Source organism: Oncorhynchus keta, chromosome 24 (assembly GCF_023373465.1).
Source record: "Oncorhynchus keta strain PuntledgeMale-10-30-2019 chromosome 24, Oket_V2, whole genome shotgun sequence".
NCBI classification, from domain to species: Eukaryota; Metazoa; Chordata; class Actinopteri; order Salmoniformes; family Salmonidae; genus Oncorhynchus; species Oncorhynchus keta.
This window is the reverse complement of record NC_068444.1, coordinates 9,166,678-9,186,615: the sequence shown is the minus strand read 5'-3', so window position 1 is coordinate 9,186,615 and position 19,938 is coordinate 9,166,678. Positions and strand designations below refer to the sequence as shown.

At 44.9% G+C, this 19,938-nt stretch overlaps 1 protein-coding gene across 2 annotated transcripts; it reads left to right on the top strand.

The window, feature by feature from the left end:
- Positions 1-985: 985 nt before the first annotated feature.
- Positions 986-19,221, top strand: LOC118357678 (epoxide hydrolase 1-like). 2 transcript variants are annotated; one of them, XM_052477620.1, is made up of 6 exons: positions 990-1,373; positions 2,995-3,220; positions 7,426-7,606; positions 13,533-13,641; positions 15,319-15,444; positions 18,724-19,221. In XM_052477620.1, the coding sequence occupies exons 1-6, from the start codon at positions 1,351-1,353 to the stop codon at positions 18,923-18,925; spliced, it is 867 nt and encodes a 288-aa protein (XP_052333580.1). In that variant the 5' UTR covers positions 990-1,350; the 3' UTR covers positions 18,926-19,221. The 2 variants fall into 2 exon arrangements, with proteins under 2 accessions (XP_052333579.1, XP_052333580.1); XM_052477619.1 differs by lacking the exons at positions 13,533-13,641; positions 15,319-15,444; positions 18,724-19,221 and adding an exon at positions 7,814-8,169 and having other exon boundaries at positions 986-1,373.
- Positions 19,222-19,938: the final 717 nt, after the last annotated feature.

Sequence of the window (19,938 nt, the reverse complement as noted above, 5' to 3'; positions counted from 1 at the left end):
TCGGACTCCACTAATAGCATCAACACAAAAGCGACCGCCTCTGCGCGAAATGGGACTCACGAAAGTTAAACATTCACTTTCGGCTGCAATTTCTGTCTAGCCATTTAACACATACAGTTTGGTGCAAAAGTTCGATAAAAGCCGACGTGTGCAGCACAGAACGAATTGCCTCTGCAACCCAATGCTGCAAGGCAAATCGCAGTTCTCCATTGGAAATTGACGGACTGTAATGGAAGTGCAGGGAACCGGTGCAGGGAACGAGCCCGAGGTCCGGTGCGCAATCGACTGTGCCGCAAAAGCATGCTCGAGCGACAGTGTCGATTTCCGCGCTTATAAACAATAACTGTTGGTGTTGTCGATGAGAATCCAAGAGATATATAGCTAACCAGAGTTGCAGAACGACTTACCCCGGTTATTTATATGGTTGTAGGCTAAGCTAAATCATTCATTATGGGAAAGTATTATGTAACGCAATGAGAACCTTCCTTCTGTGGCTCAGTTGGTAGAGCATGGCGCTTGTAACGCCAGGGTAGTGGGTTCAATTCCCGGGACCACCCATACGTAGAATGTATGCACACATGACTGTAAGTCGCTTTGGATAAAAGCGTCAGCTAAATGGCATATATTATTATATATTATTATTATAGAACCTGCACATCAGTGGATGTCAAAGATCTAAATCTCTGTAAGTCACACTGAACAAAATAGGCCTTAGGCTTTCTTTATTGGCTTTAGGGATGATTGGCTATTTATACGTTCCAGCATTAGGCCTACTGTTAGACGTTCTCGGTGTATTAAACAATGGTTTCTTACTTGACAGGAGGTGTCAAACTCATTCCACTGAGGGCCGAGTGACAGCCACTTTTATATTTCTTCTTTCGATTAAGACCTAGACAACCAGGTGAGGGTAGTTCCTTACTAATTAGTGATCTTAATTCATCAATCAAGAAAACAGGTAGAGCGAAAACCCACAGACACTGCCTTCCTTGGAATGAGTTTTACATGGGGATAGGTTAAGTTCGTGATTTGACTTATGTGCTTGTTATTTCGCCTATGGTGACTGGCCTCAAGTTATTGATGATAGAAACCTGAGAAATGAAATTTGAATTGTATTTTCTTATGATCGTGGTCATAATGTCAATAGTCTAGTGAAATGGTGCTTTCACGACAACTGGCAACTCGGGGGCAAAAACTCGGAGCTCGTTTTTCCTGAGTTCCCAGTTGACGTGAAAGCACTGAAGTCGGAGATTTCCGAGTTCAGCTGATTTTTGAACGCGACAAACGTTCAGACTTCGGTCAATGACGCACAGACAGGAGCGCACTTTGAAACTGCAGGACTCTTGAGTAACCATGCAGACAATTGACATTCTGAAGTGAGTACTTCTTTTATGTGGATAAATAGGGCGTATTTAATCAAACTATTGCTTAAGAGTATATTCATCGTCTATAGATGTGGCTAAGACTAAAGAGGTCAAGGGAACGCAGACAGTCAGGATAGAAGGACTGCGTGTTGGGGGCGTACGGTCAACAAACAAAATGGATATTCGTCAAATCGCGATCGATGTATTGTAACAGGCCCATAATTTGGTAACCATTGTTCGATTTGGATATATTTGGCTGTTTTCGCTGCATAACATTTAGAAATCGCCACTTTCAGGTTTAGAAGGAGTGACCGCAAAATGCTAACTCCCATTTGTATAAACTGGTAGCATATAGCTGGGATAGAGATATCTGGGTTTTGAGGCATGTTTTTAAAGGTGCACATGCAGAACTCGCTCCGCCATTTTCTGGTTGCAAAAATTCTAAAAGTTCGCTTGATGTCAGTTTTATTTGACTTACAAGCAAGTATGTTACGATGATAATCTACACAATTTAACCCGTTCTGAAATACATGTTCCATTACCACATATAGTAATATCAGCTGCTTGAACCTCGTGTACAAAACACAAAGTAAAAAAACAAACATTTGAAATGTCGAACATAGAACCTTCTTAGACTGGCTTTCAATGACAATGACAGATGTTGTTTTGCAGCTTTTACTGTAATGCAGTTGATTGGTGATGACGACATGAACATATATGAGGGTTGACATCCATACAAGCATGTTATTTAGATTTTTACCTCTGTGTGAAATACCACATTTTTTTCCTGGGGAGCAATGAGTGGGTTTGGGAGGTTGAACGAAATAGTTAAATTCCCATGTGCTAAAATAAAAAACGAGTTAAATGCGTTTCCATCACATTTTCATCTACTGCTAGTTTGGAAACGTTTTGCAATGGGGTGGCCTAGTAACCGTAAGGTTGCAAGTTCAAATCCCCGAGCTGACAAGGTACAAATCTGTTGTTCTGCCCCTGAACAGGCAGTTAACCCACTAGGCCGTCATTGAAAATAATAATTGGTTCTTAACTGACTTGCCTAGTAAAATAAACAAAAATAAATATAGCGAATCTCTGGTTTTGGCAACAGCTCGTAGATACGGTAGGCTGCCTACATGATGAGATTATTATGGACAAAAGAGAGAAATGTTTGTTTGTCAAACGGCAGACAAGCATTGATGATCATGTCACCAGAATAAGACTCTCGTTATATTTTGGAACCAGGCATTAAGTTTATCACCTTGCACATTCATCATAATTGATTGAATCGCCAGCCTAATAAACTGCATGCTTTCCCAACGAGTAGTAGTGGACGGACCAAACGACATGGCATTACTTGATTTCAAATTTGCTATGATTATGGTGGTTATGTTAATATTTGCACATAAAAGCATTTCCACCGACGTTTCTCGAATAATTAATTTTACAGACAAAAATATCGCACCTTGTCTAGCGTGTTTTGTCGACATTTAGAAAGTTTACCTACAAATGTTCTGTTTTCATCAGGCCTGTCGTTATGTTGTTTTAATATGTACTTTATGCGCATAGAATGGAAACCTGGTTCGTGACACTAACCTTTTTTTTTACATTCCCGGGTTGTTTGCGTGTTGTATTCTAGACAGGCCCTCTCCAGCCTGGATCCTACCCAGCAGCAGCAGCTCTTGGTGGCCGGGTCTGCGGTGGCCGTGGGCGGGCTGCTGACCTGTTATTACTGGGTGTATCAAGGCACGAAGACCAATCGCATTCCAATAGGGGATGGGTGGTGGGGGGCAGGAGAGAAGCCTCAGTCAGAGGATGAGACGGTTTTCCCCTTTCAGGTCCAGACTTCCGATGAAGAGATACAGGTAGGTATCAAGTTCATAGTTGCTGCAAGTCTTACTGTCCGTTTCTGGGCACTAACTGGTTCAATCCACTTTGTTTAAACTTAATTTGCCAACATATTGTGACATGGAATCTATATGTAAAATACATTTAGATTGGAAAGAAGTCAAATGTTGTTTGAGGGTGAAATTTCAACCACAGGGTTATGTCATCATGATAACCAAATTTCAACCACAGGATTATGACATCATGATAACCAAATTTCAACCACAGGATTATGACATCATGATAACCAAATTTCAACCACAGGATTATGACATCATGATAACCAAATTTCAACCACAGGATTATGACATCATGATAACCAAATTTCAACAGGCAATTGTATATAATATGTTTAATTTGTATATTTAAAACAATGTCAGATCATAATTTCTACCCACTGTTGTAAAAATAAACTGTAGGGAAAAAACAATAGGCTGGGCAGCACCTCCTGGTGGAGAAATGATGTATCTACAGCTACCCTTTGGTATCCCATCCAGGGTATTATCCAAGCACAGCCATTATATTTATCACAGACAATTACAAATGTGCTATCAGGAGAAGGATTGTTGTGAGATCTCCAGTTAAAAATGAAATAGATTCACTGAAACATGGCTCACTGGAGAGACGCTATCCGAAGCGGTGCAGCCAACGGGTTTCTCCACGCATCGCGCCGACAGAAACAAACACCTTTCTGGTAAGAAGAGGGGCGGGGGCGTATGCCTCATGACTAACGAGACATGGTGTGATGAAAGAAACATACAGGAACTCAAATCCTTCTGTTCACCTGATTTAGAATTCCTCACAATCAAATGTAGACCGCATTATCTACCAAGAGAATTCTCTTCGATTATAATCACAGCCGTATATATCCCCCAAGCAGACACATCGATGGCTCTGAACAAACTTTATTTAACTCTTTGCAAACTGGAAACCATTTATCCGGAGGCTGCATTCATTGTAGCTGGGGATTTTAACAAGGCTAATCTGAAAACAAGACTCCCTAAATTTTATCAGCATATCGATTGCGCAACCAGGGGTGGAAAAACCTTGGATCATTGTTACTCTAACTTCCGCGACGCATATAAGGCCCTGCCCCGCCCCCCTTTCGGAAAAGCTGACCACGACTCCATTTTGCTGATCCCTGCCTACAGACAGAAACTAAAACTAGAGGCTCCCACGCTGAGGTCTGTCCAACGCTGGTCCGACCAAGCTGACTCCACACTCCAAGACTGCTTCCATCACGTGGACTGGGATATGTTTCGTATTGCGTCAGATAACAACATTGACGAATACGCTGATTCGGTGTGCGAGTTCATTAGAACGTGCGTTGAAGATGTCGTTCCCATAGCAACGATTAAAACATTCCCTAACCAGAAACCGTGGATTGATGGCAGCATTCGCGTGAAACTGAAAGCGCGAACCACTGCTTTTAATCAGGGCAAGGTGTCTGGTAACATGACCGAATACAAACAGTGCAGCTATTCCCTCCGCAAGGCTATCAAACAAGCTAAGCGTCAGTACAGAGACAAAGTAGAATCTCAATTCAACGGCTCAGACACAAGAGGCATGTGGCAGGGTCTACAGTCAATCACGGACTACAGGAAGAAATCCAGCCCAGTCACGGACCAGGATGTCTTGCTCCCAGGCAGACTAAATAACTTTTTGCCCGCTTTGAGGACAATACAGTGCCACTGACACGGCCTGCAACGAAAACATGCGGTCTCTCCTTCACTGCAGCCGAGGTGAGTAAGACATTTAAACGTGTTAACCCTCGCAAGGCTGCAGGCCCAGACGGCATCCCCAGCCGCGCCCTCAGAGCATGCGCAGACCAGCTGGCCGGTGTGTTTACGGACATATTCAATCAATCCCTATACCTGTCTGCTGTTCCCACATGCTTCAAGAGGGCCACCATTGTTCCTGTTCCCAAGAAAGCTAAGGTAACTGAGCTAAACGACTACCGCCCGTAGCAGTCACTTCCGTCATCATGAAGTGCTTTGAGAGACTAGTCAAGGACCATATCACCTCCACCCTACCTGACACCCTAGACCCACTCCAATTTGCTTACCGCCCAAATAGGTCCAAAGACGATGCAATCTCAACCACACTGCACACTGCCCTAACCCATCTGGACAAGAGGAATACCTATGTGAGAATGCTGTTCATCGACTACAGCTCGGCATTCAACACCATAGTACTGTCCAAGCTCGTCAACAAGCTCGAGACCCTGGGTCTCGACCCCGCCCTGTGCAACTGGGTACTGGACTTCCTGACGGGCCGCCCCCAGGTGGTGAGGGTAGGTAACAACATCTCCTCCCCTCTGATCCTCAACACTGGGGCCCCACAAGGGTGCGTTCTGAGCCCTCTCCTGTACTCCCTGTTCACCCACGACTGCGTGGCCACTCACGCCTCCAACTCAATCATCAAGTTTGTGGACGACACACCTGTGATAGGCTTGATTACCAACAACGAAGAGACGGCCTACAGGGAGGAGGTGAGGGCCCTCGGAGTGTGGTGTCAGGAGAATAACCTCACACTCAACGTCAACAAAACTAAGGAGATGATTGTGGACTTCAGGAAACAGCAGAGGGAACACCCCCCTATCCACATCGATGGAACAGTAGTGGAAAGGGTAGCAAGTTTTAAGTTCCTCGGCATACACATCACAGACAAACTGAATTGGTCCACTCACACAGACAGCATCGTGAAGAAGGCGCAGCAGCGCCTCTTCAACCTCAGGAGGCTGAAGAAATTCAGCTTGTCACCAAAAGCACTCACAAACTTCTACAGATGCACAATCGAGAGCATCCTGGCAGGCTGTATCACCGCCTGGTACGGCAACTGCTCCGCCCTCAACCGTAAGGCTCTCCAGAGGGTAGTGAGGTCTGCACAACGCATCACCGGGGGCAAACTACCTGCCCTCCAGGACACCTACACCACCCGATGTTACAGGAAGGCCATAAAGATCATCAAGGACATCAACCACCCGAGCCACTGCCTGTTCACCCCGCTATCATCCAGAAGGCGAGGTCAGTACAGGTGCATCAAAGCTGAGACTGAAAAACAGCTTCTATCTCAAGGCCATCAGACTGTTAAACAGCCACCACTAACATTGAGTGGCCGCTGCCAACACACTGACACTGACTCAACTCCAGCCACTTTAATAATGGGAATTGATGGGAATGATGTAAATATATCACTAGCCACTTTAAACAATGCTACCTTATATAATTATATATATAAACATTATTCATCTCATATGCATACGTATATACTGTACTCTATATCATCGACTGCATCCTTATGTAATACATGTGTCACTAGCCACTTTAACTATGCCACTTTGTTTACATACTCATCTTATGTATATACTGTACTCGATACCATCTACTGTATCTTGCCTATGCTTCTCTGTACCATCACTCATTCATATATCCTTATGTACATATTCTATATCCTCTTACACTGTGTATAAGACAGTAGTTTAGGAATTGTTAGTTAGATTACTTGTTGGTTATTACTGCATTGTCGGAACTAGAAGCACAAGCATTTCACATCTGCTAACCATGTGTATGTGACAAATAAAATTGGATTTGATTTGTCACTATTAAAGTCATTCCAAAGGGAAGGTGTAACAGAGCAAATGAAATGGGACTTTATCTTAGTAAAATCAGTAAAATCATCAAAAATGAGTAAAATCATCAACAGCTATTGTTTAAATTCAACCCAGAATTGAATTAAACTTAGACAATAGAATTGGCCAAATGTTTCAAGCTCTGGTTGATGTAAAATGTAGTGATATTGAATTGTTTGGTTGTCAACGCAATGTATCTTCTGCTTGTATAGTTTGATCTGTGCCAATGACAGGAGGAATAGTGACCAGTAGCAGGATCAATAGATACTAATATATACATGTAAACAGGATCAATAGATACTAATAATGATAGTGTAGTGAAAACACATTGGAAATTCAATGAACTTTGATCTTTTTGAGTGGGGGTGTATAGGTTGTAATCTCATTGATCGTCTCAACTAAATATTATCCATGTTGAAATGACGTGGTGTGCCCAGGGAGTTATGGTTGAGGATCTTTTAATTTCATGTGATAATCAAGGGAACATGTAACTTTGTGACCACGACAGGCCTAACACAGGTCTTCCTCCTCCATCATCATCCTCCTCTACAGGACTTGTATGACCGTATTGACAGGACCCGGTACACTGAACCACTGGAGGACACGGGCTTCCAGTACGGCTTTAACTCTACCTACCTGAAGAAGGTGGTCTCCCACTGGAGGCATCAATTTAACTGGAAGAAGCAGATTGCAATACTCAACAAGTATCCTCAATTCAAAACCAATATTGAGGGTCAGTAGGCCTTGATGATCACATCATGATCTTTATAGTGGCAGTTTCTGTCTCTCACTCTGTTTGGCATTTGTCAGACGTAATCATAAAAGTCAGTTTAAATGTTGACATAAAGAATAAGGCATTTATAAAAGGCTTATAACAAGTTATCCCAATGTTTTACCCACTGCTCCCCGTCCTCTAACCCCCTGACTCCTCTTCCTTCAGGATTGGATGTACACTTCATCCATGTGCGTCCACCTCACCGTGAGGGCCAGAGGGTGTTGCCTCTAATGCTGGTGCATGGCTGGCCTGGCTCTGTCTATGAGTTCTATAGGATCCTGCCCTTACTCACTAACTCGCTGGACAGTCTGGCTTTCGAAGTCATCTGCCCCTCCATCCCAGGATATGGCTTCTCCGAGGCCCCTCATAAGCAAGGTGAGGACTCGCTTATGGGGCATAAGCATTCTTTAAAGCAGGGGTGTCTAACTCACTCTGCCGCAGGGGCCTCATTCGGTCTTCAACGGGGTCCAAACGGCTGTATATATATACTCACTGTCAATAACTGACAGCCTAGCTTTCATTTAGGTGAATATTAGCGAGCTGGACACAGTCAGGAAACTGTACAAATGTACAAAAATCTGAATGCAACATGCAAAGGGTTGGTCCCATGTTTCATGAGCTGAAATAAAATGACCCAGACATTTTCCATACGCACAAAAAGCTTATTTCTGAATGTTGTCCACAAATGAGTTTACATCCCTGTGGCATATCAACTTACTAATTAAACAGCATGATCATTACACAGGTGCACCTTGTTCTGAGGACAATAGAAAGCCACTCTAAAATGTACAGTATTGTCACACAACACAATGACACAGATGCCTCAAGTTGTGAGGGTGTGTGTAATTGGCATGTTGACTGCAGGATTGTCAACCAGGAATGGCCACCAGAGCTGTTGCCTTAAAATTGAATGTTAATTTCTCTACCATAAGCTGCCTCCAACATTGTTTTAGAGAATCTGGCAGTACATCCAACCTGCCTCACAACCACAGATCACTTGTAGCCAGCCCAGGACCTCCACAACCGGCTTTGTCACCTGCGGGATCGTATGAGACCAGACAGCTGAATAAACTGGGTTTACACAACCAAAGAATTTCCGCACAAACTGTCAGAAACGTCTCAGGAAGCTCATCTGCGTGCCCGTCGTCCTCCCCAGGGTCTTGACCTGACACAGTTTGGCGTCGTAACTGACTTCAGAGAGCAAATGCTCATCTTCTATGGCCACAGGCACGCTAAGTGACTTATTATGTATCTCTATCTGGTTCTATCAACTCCACACCACAGGACTACAGGGTAAGGTTACAGTAACCCCATCATGACAGGCTGGAGAAGTAGAGGTAATACAGGGTTAGGTTACAGTAACCCCATCATGACAGGCTGGAGGAGTTGTAGAACCTAGAATAGCAATAAATATCCCACTAATACGTTTTTTTATTTTTATTAATCAAGCAAGGAGATTCAAGGTTTGTTATTTTCTGATTGTGGTAATTAATCTTTTTGGCTTTTTAACCCAGCCCTATTTAGTAAAGTTACTATTAGTTCACTACACTAGGAATAGATGAGTTACTAAGGGCTATGGTCTTCTGTGGTGTCATACTAAAGTATCTGCTCGTCTTCTGTGGTGTCATACTAAAGTATCTGCTCGTCTTCTGTGGTGTCATACTAAAGTATCTGCTCTTCTTCTGTGGTGTCATACTAAAGTATCTGCTCGTCTTCTGTGGTGTCATACTAAAGTATCTGCTCGTCTTCTGTGGTGTCATACTAAAGTATCTGCTCTTCTTCTGTGGTGTCATACTAAAGTATCTGCTCTTCTTCTGTGGTGTCATACTAAAGTATCTGCTCTTCTTCTGTGGTGTCATACTAAAGTATCTGCTCGTCTTCTGTGGTGTCATACTAAAGTATCTGCTCATCTTCTGTGGTGTCATACTAAAGTATCTGCTCTTCTGTGGTGTCATACTAAAGTATCTGCTCTTCTTCTGTGGTGTCATACTAAAGTATCTGCTCTTCTTCTGTGGTGTCATACTAAAGTGCTCTTCTTCCCTCTTCCTGCAGGGTCATACTAAAGTATCTGCTCTTCTTCTGGCTGCATACTAAAGGTCTTCTTCTGTGGTGTCATACTGATGGAGTCTTCTGGGTGTCATCAGACTATTATCTGTGGGAGGAGACTGTCTTCTGGGTCTCACTCTCGTCTTCACTACTAACATGGCCCAGATGTGGTGCCAGAGTAAGAAGTATCTGCTCTTCTTCTTTTCTAGATAAGTGCACTTGCACATTCCCCTTCCTGGATTTTAAAGCATATAATTGATGTAACCATTCGCTGGAGTGAGTTGCCAGCAGTGTCTAATCCACGAGTGGGCAAAACATGTTGATATTTGTTGATCTGTTAGGTGGGAACAATATGGTGGAAGCACCTCCACTATAATGATTCTACCTATCCAGACCCTTCAGATACACAGCTCCACCACTATACTGATTCTACCTATCCAGACCCTTCAGATACACAGCACCTCCACTATACTGATTCTACCTATCCAGACCCTTCAGATACACAGCTCCTCCACTATACTGATTCTACCTATCCAGACCCTTCAGATACACAGCTCCACCACTATACTGATTCTACCTATCCAGACCCTTCAGATACACAGCACCTCCGCTATACTGATTCTACCTATCCAGACCCTTCAGATCTGCAAATATCTAAGGGTTAGCGTGGCGTATCTCAGTCTTGCTCTTGGGGACTCCAAGGTGTGCACATTTGGGTGTTTGCAGTACAGCACTACACAGCTGATTTACCTCAAGTTTGATTATTTTAATTAATAGCAAAAAAACACAACATGTACCCATTGTGGTCCCCAGGACTGAGTTTGGGAAACGCTAAGTCACGGTTACATTTAGTGTACGCAGAATAAAATGTCTTCAGAACAACACTGTAACCATCAAGCAGAAAGCTTTCTCTGTTGGATGATGTTAGAGGAATTCTAAATTCCTGTATGTTTTGTAGCCAAAACCAAATTCACACTCTTATCTATTTCACAATAAGTTGTAAATTTATCATTTTGCATGAAATAGATCGAGACCAGTCTTAAAAACAAGTTCAGCATTTATTCTTGATGAGTACTGACCCAAAAATACAAAGAACCTTACATTTTAAATAGAGAACATAAAATGACGTCATCAGTTTCTCACACTCTCTCCGATCCACACAATAGCGCAGTGTCTTCAGGTCTGGAGATTGTCTTCTACTCCCCTCATAAAACAAACATTCCAATCTGTCTAAAAGATATATGCCCTCCTTCTCCCTTTCCCGCAAGGTACAGACAATTAATTTGTTTTACCTACATTTTCGGTCCTAGTTTAACCAAAAATCCATACATTTCATACCATAACATAATAGTATTAAAATAAATGGTTCTACTTTAAATGTATACATAATTAATCATTTAAACTATAATTTCCTCCAACAGATGACCACACTCTATATATTCTCTTCCTGTGCTACTGTGTAGGTGTGTGAAGGGTCTCCACCTCAACATGTTAACTAGCAAACTGAGGGGGTTCGGTGTCCTGTTTTCAATCCTGATTGGCCGCTACCTGCCCTGGCTGGTTGGGTTCACCCGGGAGGATGTCAGGAGGTTGTTTGGTTCAGTAGGTTTCATGGAAAGGAACTTCTATGAGATCATCAGAGAGACTGGCTACCTGCACATCCAGGGCACCAAGCCAGACTCCGCTGGTGAGAATGTCATCACAACTTTTTTTTACCTGATATTTCACCTGGCGTTTTGATGATCCGCAACTCCCAGGCTTGTTGTTTGAGCATGAGACTGAATGGACTGCTTTGTTGGTCAGTTTTTACCATCGGTCTGTAGTACTCGTCACACCACCACACACACCTGGTGATATGCTTGATCCAGACTTGCTGCAGCTCTCTGTCCCCCTGATTGCTGAATCATTAACCCATATTTTTAACTTGATTTATATCTGGTACTGGCACCAAGGTTTGGAAGATGGCCCATGTATTCCAACCTTCGAAGGTGGTGACCATTGTCCCCTAAATCATTATTGGCCTATTTCTAAACTTTCTTGCCTAGCTAAAGTATTAGAATCCTTGATTTAAATCTCAGCTAAGATCTTTATTGTCTTTGAAATGTATTCTAAAATTAAATAAGTTGGTTTAGACCAGGTCATAGCACTAACTCTGCTGCATGCCTAGTTATAAATGTGGTTTACTTTATGGATGAAAAGCAACATTGTGCTGCTCTCTTCATTGACATGTCAAATGCTTTTGATACTGTTGATCACTCACTGCTAATTCAGAGGCTTTCCTCAATTGTCCTAGACTAGGCTGCATGTACCTGGTTTAAAAATTATTTGACAGCCCTCAATGTTCTACTACACCGGCATGTGGAAGGGCTTGCAAACTATTATGGACTACAAAGGGAAGCACAGCCGCGAGTTGCCCTGTGACACGAGCCTACCAGGCGAACTTAATGACTTCTTTGCACGCGTCGAGGCAAGCAACGCTGAAGCATGCATGAGAGCACTAGCTGTTCCGGATGACTGTGATCACGCTATCAGTAGCCGATGTGGGTAAGCCCTTTAAACAGGTCAACATATCAGGATGTGTACTCCGAGTATGCACTGACATTTTTAACCTGTCCCTGACCGAGTCTGTAATACCAACATGTTTCAAGCAGGCCACCATAGTCCCTGTGTCCAAGAACACCAAGGTAACCTGCCTTCATGATTACTGACCCGTAGCACTCAAGGTCTGTAGCCACGAAGTGCTTTGAAAGGCTGGTCATGGCTCACATCAACATTATCCCAGAAACCCTACACACAGATCCACAGATGATGCAGTCACTCCACACTGCACTTTCCTATCTGGACAAAAGGAACACCTACATGAGATTGCTATTCTTTGACTACAGCTCAGTGTTCAACACCATAGTGCCCTCAAAGCTCATCACCAAGCTAAGGACCCTGGGACTAAATACCTCCCTCTGCAACTGGATCCTAGACTTCCTGATGGGCTGCTCCCAGGTGGTAAGGATAAGCAACAATACATCTTCCACGTTGATCCTCAAGACAGGGGCCCCTCAAGGGTGCATGCTCAGTCCCCTCCTGTACTTCCTGTTCACCCATGACTGCATGGTCAAGCACAACTCCAACACCATCAAGTTTGCTAACTACACAACAGCGGTAGGCCTGATCATTGACAACGATGAGACTGCCTATAGGGAGGTCAGAGACCTGGAAGTTTGGTGCCAGGACAACAACCTCTCCCTCAATGAGGTTCAGGCAAAGGAGATGGTTGTGGACTACAGGAAAAGGAGGGCTGAGCACACCTGCATTCTCATCGACGGTGTTGTAGTGGAGCAGGTTGAGAGCTTCAATCTGCTTGAAACGTGTAGGTATTAGATTCTGTCAGGGAGCGGTTGAAAATGTCAGGTTCGACACTTGCCAGTTGGTCAGCGCATGCTCGGAGTACACGTCCTGGTAATCCGTGTGGCCCTGTGGCCTTGTGAATGTTGGCCTGTTTTTTTAAAGGTGTACTCACATCGGCTACGGAGAGCATGATCACACAGTCGTCTGGAACAGCTGGTGCTCTCATGCAGCTTTTGTTCCACAAATAAGGTCCATCTTCAAAATGGTCTCACATTTTATGTTTTGGTGCCTCTAGGGCAATTCAGAAAGCTGATGATCGTGTTTTTCTTTATTTTTGTATTTATATTTTGTATTTGATGTATTTCAGGGCTGTAAAAGAGACCATGGTTTCAGTATGACTCCCTGGTAAAATAAATAAATGCAAAGACACACAGATCTCTGATAGTTCAGCTGTAGTCGTCGTACTAATCATATTGTGAAATGTCTCCCTCTGCAGGTTGTGGAGTGAATGACTCTCCAGTAGGCCTGGCTGCTTACATACTGGAGAAGTTCTCCACCTGGACTGACTTCAACAACAGGGACTTGGAAGATGGGGGGCTGGAGAGGTACAAGCTACAGTTCAGCCTGTTTACTTTGGGTTGTGAGTGTAGAAATATATATATATACTTCTCGAAAAAATAAAGGGAACACTTAAACAACACAATGTAACTCCAAGTCAATCACACTTCTGTGAAAGCAAACACATCAATGCGAGCTGTGGCAAGAAGGTTTGCTGTGTCTGTCAGCGTAGTGTCCAGAGCAGGGAGGCGCTACCAGGAGACAGGCCAGTACATCAGGAGACGTGGAGGAGGCCGTAGGAGGGCAACAACCCAACAGCAGGACCGCTACCTCCGTCTTTGTGCAAGGAGGAGCACTGCCAGAGCCCTTCACAATAACCCCCAGCAGGCCACAAATGTGTGTGCATGTGTCTGCTCAAACAGTCGGAAACAGACTCCATGAGGGTGGTATGAGGGCCCAACGTCCACAGGTGGGGGTTGTGCTACAGCCCAACACCGTGCAGGACGTTTGGCATTTGCCAGAGAACACCAAGATTGGCAAATTCTCCACTGGCGCCCTATGCTCTTCACAGATGAAAGCAGGTACACACTCAGCACATGTGACAGACGTGACAGAGTCTGGAGATGCCGTGGAGAACGTTCTGCTGCCTGAAACATCCTCCAGCATGACCGGTTTGGCGGTGGGTCAGTCATTGTGTGGGGTGGCATTTCTTTGGGGGGGCCGCACAGCCCTCCATGTACTCGCCAGAGGTAGCCTGACTGCCATTAGGTACCGAGATGAGATCCTCAGACCCCTTGTGAGACCATATGCTGGTGCGGTTGGCCCTGGGTTCCTCCGAATGCAAGACAATGCTAGACCTCATGTGGCTGGAGTGTGTCAGCAGTTCCTGCAAGAGGAAGGCATTGATGCTATGGACTTGCCCGCCCGTTCCCCAGACCTGAATCCAATTGAGCACTGGGACATCATGTCTCGCTCCATCCACCAACGCAACCAACGTTGCACCACAGACTGTCCAGGAGTTGGAGGATGCTTTAGTCCAGGTCTGGGAGGAGATCCCTCAGGAGACCATCCGCCACCTCATCAGGAGCATGCCCAGGCGTTGTAGGTAGGTCATACAGGCACGTGGAGGCCACACACACTACTGAGCCTCATTTTGACTTGATTTAAGGACATTATATCCACTTTTCCACTTTAATTTTGAGTGTGACTCCAAATCCAGACCTTCATGGGTTGATACATTTGATTTCCATGGATAATTTGTGTGATTTTGTTGTCAGCACATTCAAATATGTAAAGAAATAAGTATTGAATAAGAATATTTCATTCAGATCTAGGATGTGTTATTTTAGTGTTCCCTTTATTTTTTTGAGCAGTGTACTTTTTAGGGGGTAAATATATTGCTGTCCCATCAATTACTCTTCATCAAAGGGTCAGATCTGCCAAAACTGTAGGGGAAACATTCAATACAACTTTATTTGTCCCAGCAAAACAATGAACCTATTCTATTTGCATGCACATGTTGCCTTGATAGCATCCAGTCACAGTCCTATTCACATGACAACAAACAGGAAAAACTAACTGAAACAGGGACTTCCTGGGTTGTATTTATTAGTGCCCACTGTAGCAAAACATGTTGCAACTGGAAAAGTGTTTCTTATTGGAGAATGAATAAAACCCAGGGCTGTTGATTGGTTCATTGAGAAAGCCTGGTTCCTGTGTTTTAGGAAGTTCACCCTGGACGACCTGCTGACCAACATCATGATCTACTGGACCACCGGCTCCATCGTGTCCTCCATGAGGTTCTACAAGGAGAACTTAAAGACCAACATTGACAACAGACTGGATAATCAGTGAGTTTGTATGTGTGGTGGCAGTTCTCCAGTATGACACAGGCTGTTCCTACAGGGCCTGTCCATTTAATATGACACGGGCTGTTCCTACAGGGCCTGTCCATTTAATATGACACGGGCTGTTCCTACAGGGTCTGTCCAGTTTAATATGACACGGGCTGTTCCTTCAGGGTCTGTCCATTTAATATGACCTGGGCTGTTCCTACAGGGTCTGTCCATTTATTATGACCTGGGCTGTTCCTACAGGGCCTGTCCATTTAATATGACACGGGCTGTTCCTACAGGGTCTGTCCATTTAATATGACACGGGCTGTTCCTTCAGGGTCTGTCCATTTATTATGACACGGGCTGTTCCTACAGGGTCTGTCCCATTTAATATGACACGGGCTGTTCCAGAGGGTCTGTCCATTTAATGACACAGGAATGTCCTACAAGGGTCATCTAAATCTTAAAGGGGGGTGAGAAGAAATACTTATCCTATCCTAGGGCTGGGGTTTCAGGTGTCTCCGGAAGGTGGTGATTGTCCGCTGTAATATGACGTCGTGAGGGAGTTTGTTCCACCAGGGTCTGTCCAGTTTTGACTGGCTGAGCGGGAACTGTACTTCCTCAGTGGTAGGGAGGCAGCAGGCCAGAGGTGGATCCAGTGCCCTTGTTTGGGTGTAGGGCCTGATCAGAGCCTGGAGGTACTGAGGTGCTGTTCCTCACAGCTCCAGGGTCTGGTCCATTTACTGGAAGCCAGTATGACGGGGTGACGTGGGAACTTGGGAAGGTTCCAGACAGGGTCTGTCCATTTAGGGGTTTATGACAGGCAGGGAGGCTGTTCCTACAGGGTGCTAGTCCAGACGGGAGATGACAACGGGCTGTTCCTGTGTGAGGCAGGGTCTGTCCGGATGTTTAGAGCATGAACCTACGGGACCTTGATGTTAGTTGAGGCAGGGTGTTCCAGGATCACGCCAGGTTTTAGCGCTCTGACACAATGGAGTTGTCAACCGTGATGGCGAGATCATAGAACGGGCAGTCCTTCCCCGGGAGGAAGAGCAGCTCCGTCTTGCCGAGGTTCAGCAGGTGGTGATCCGTCATCCACACTGATATGTCTGCCAGACATGCAGGGCTGTTCGCCACCTGGTCATCAGAAGGGGGAAAGGGGTCTGTCCATTTAAATGATAGGGAGACCATGTGAGGTTATGACAGAGGTGACTTGGTGTCCAGTGTAATATGAGGGCCTAGAACAGAGCCCTGGGGGACACCAGTGGTCTGTCCATTTACGCCACCTGGTATGACACCTGTCAGGCTAGGATGCTTCAGCGGGTCTGTCCATTTTAACTCGGAGAGGGTGACAGGAGGATCTGATGGTTCACAGTATCGAAGGGCCTAGGTCTAGAAGGATGAGAGCAGAGGAGATGAGTTAGCTTTAGCAGTGCGGAGCGCCTCCGTGATACAGGGCCTGAGAAGAGCAGTCTCAGTTGAATGACTAGTTGAAACCTGACTGATTTGGTCAAGAAGGTCATTTAATAGAGATAGCGGGAGAGCTGGCCAAGGAGGGCACGTTCAAGAGTTTTAGAAAAGAAGAAGGGATACTGGTCTAGTTGTTGACATCGGAGGGATTGAGTCCATTTTTCAGAAGGGGTGACCTGGGCTCTCTTGTTCCCAGCGGTCAGGGATGAGTTGATGTCCATGGTCTGGAGAAGATGAGGAGGGGATAGGGTCAAGCGGGCAGGTTACAGGGCCTGTCCATTTAGATTTCATCTGAGAGGGGAGAAAGGGCAGAGCACAGGGTAGGGCAGTGTGAGCAGGGCCTGTCCATTTGAATAGCAACGAGGATCGGATGTTCGACCTTCTTTTCAAAATGGTTGACGAAGTCATCTGCAGAGAGGGAGGAGGTCCAGTTTAATATGAGAATGGGCTGTTCCTAGGGTTAGAGGCAGATGTCCATTTAGAGTGGTAGAAAATGGCTTTGACAGAGACAGAGGAGGAAAATGTGGGCTGAAAGGATGCCAGGTCCGCAGGGGCGAGTTTTCCTCCATTTAATATGAGCCCTGTTCTGTGAGTCTGTTCGAGCCACGGGGCGGGGAGGGCCTGTCCAGTAGGGGACATATGAGTCACGGATGCAGAAAGGGAGGAGAGGAGGGTTGAGGAGGCAGAATCAGGAGATAGGTTCCAGTTTAATAGGATGACACGGGGGGGGCGAAGGTTCCGATACCACAGGGTCTGTCCAGTTTAATATGACAGAGGGAAAAGGATACGAGGTAGTTCGGAGACTTGGAGGGTCTGTCCATTTGGAAGAACAGCATGACAGATGGGCTGTTCCTACAGGGGGGGGGTCTGAGGTCCAAGAAGGAGGCAGAGAGGAATGATGACGTGGGGAGGTTAAAGGCCCAGCACTGTGAGAGGTGTTCCTCAGGAAAGGGCTTGTCCATTTATTGATGACTCTGGGGGAACCTGGAGGGCGATAAATGATAAGGATTTAAGCTTGAAAGGGCTGGTAACTGTGACAGCATGGAATTCCGATAGTCAGATGGGTGAGGGGAGAAAAGAGAGAATGACCACTTGGGAGAGATGATCCCGGTGCCACCACCCCCTGACCAGAAGGGGTGTGCGAGAACATTTAATGACGAACGGGCAGTAGGAGTAGCAGTGTCGTCTGTGGTGATCCATGTTTCCGTCAGTGCCAAGAAGTCGAGGACTGGAGGGAGGCATAGGCTGAGATGAACTCTGCCTTGTTGGCCGCAGATGACACGGGCTGTTCCTACAGGGCCTGTCCATTTAATATGACACGGGCTGTTCCTACAGGGTCTGTCCATTTAATATGACCTGGGCTGTTCCTACAGGGTCTGTCCAGTTTAATATGACCTGGGCTGTTCCTACAGGGTCTGTCCATTTAATATGACACGGGCTGTTCCTACAGGGCCTGTCCATTTTTAATATGACACGGGCTGTTCCTACAGGGTATGTCCATTTAATATGACACGGGCTGTTCCTTCAGGGTCTGTCCATTTAATATGACACGTGCTGTTCCTAAAAAACAATGAGACACTATTTAATAATATATGCCAATGGACGTATAGTACATGTTGTAGTTTTATGATCCTTGTGGGACTTGAACACATGATCATTCTTGCTTTGTGTTTTGATAACAGGCTCCCAATAATGAGATGTTCTAGGTGGTTGTTTTCTACCTGCTTTAGTTGAATGCACTGATTGTGAGACACTCTGCTAAGACTGTCTGTTATGACTAAAATGTAAATGTGGTGTTTGTTAACCTGTCTCTCGTGTCCTCAGCATGGGGGTGTATGTGCCTACAGGTCTGGCGGCGTTCCCCAACGAGCTAATGCACGTGCCCCAGGTGTGGGCTAGAGCCAAGTTCAGGAACATCTACTCCTACTCTTACATGCCCCGAGGAGGCCACTTCGCTGCCTTCGAGGAGCCACAGCTCCTGGCTGACGACCTGCTGCAGTTTGTGAAGAAGGTGGAGAAGTTGTAGAGTTGATGGATACAAGAGGTCGACTCTCCCCTCCTGCCAAGTGCCTGGAAGAAAAACCAGCAGGACTGCAGAACGTGATGACACTACAGCTTGGAATTGTAGCTTTGTATTAAAACATTTCAATGTTAATCTAAGATTAAAAATCAGAAGCACTGTCTGATTATCAGGTAAATACTTGGGTCAATCATTGATGTTAACACTGCAATATGATCATGCTAAGTGATTGTGTAATATTAAGGCTATACAGTCAAAATAATGGACCAATACTGCAATAAAAAAATGAAATTACAAATGTCTTCCAGATTGCACAACAACTGTGTGAAATCACAGATGTCTGTTCTTGTCTTGTTGCAATAATGCTCTACTGCTACAGCATACTGTACTGCTATAGCATACTATACTACTGCTGTAATCATATCTATTGTGGTGACCTTGTAAGGCAGGGATGTCAAACTCATTCTACAGAGGGCCAAGTGTCTGGGTTTTCCTTTCAAATAAGACAACAGGGTGAGAGGAGTTCCTTACTATTTTGTGACCTTTATTCATTAATCAAGTACAAGGGAGTAGCGACAACACCTGTAGACACTCGGCCCTCCGTGGAACGAGTTTGACACTTCCTGTTTAGTGTCTGATATTTGTGGGGCTGGTTCCCCGGAGTGACCTGGACACAGCTTGAGTTTAGTCCTGGACTAAAAATATATTTCAATGGTAGTGTTCCATTGAGCATGGTTTTTAGTCTCGGTCAAGATTAAGCCTAATCTATGTCCCGGAAACCATGATGAATTTTCTGTGGACCCCAGGAAGACCAGCAGTCACCAAGCTTATGAGGATCCAAATAAACAAATTAAATTAACATCCACAAGTCAATAACTCACAAGATGTTGAACACAAGATTAAACCTTTGTATGCTGCAAAATGTGAATAATTCAAATGAACCTTGTAATTTAGTGATCCAGTTTAGACTGACATACAGTACTGTATATTTCAGAAAGATGGTGTCAGAAACATTTTAA

Excerpts from the sequence above, each read along its gene's own strand:
- LOC118357678 (XM_052477620.1), top strand. The coding sequence starts at position 1,351 with ATGCAGACAATTGACATTCTGAA. Across the intron at positions 3,221-7,425 it reads CTTCCGATGAAGAGATACAG|GACTTGTATGACCGTATTGA; the intron begins GTAGGTATCAAG and ends CCTCCTCTACAG. Across the intron at positions 15,445-18,723 it reads GACAACAGACTGGATAATCA|CATGGGGGTGTATGTGCCTA; the intron begins GTGAGTTTGTAT and ends TCGTGTCCTCAG.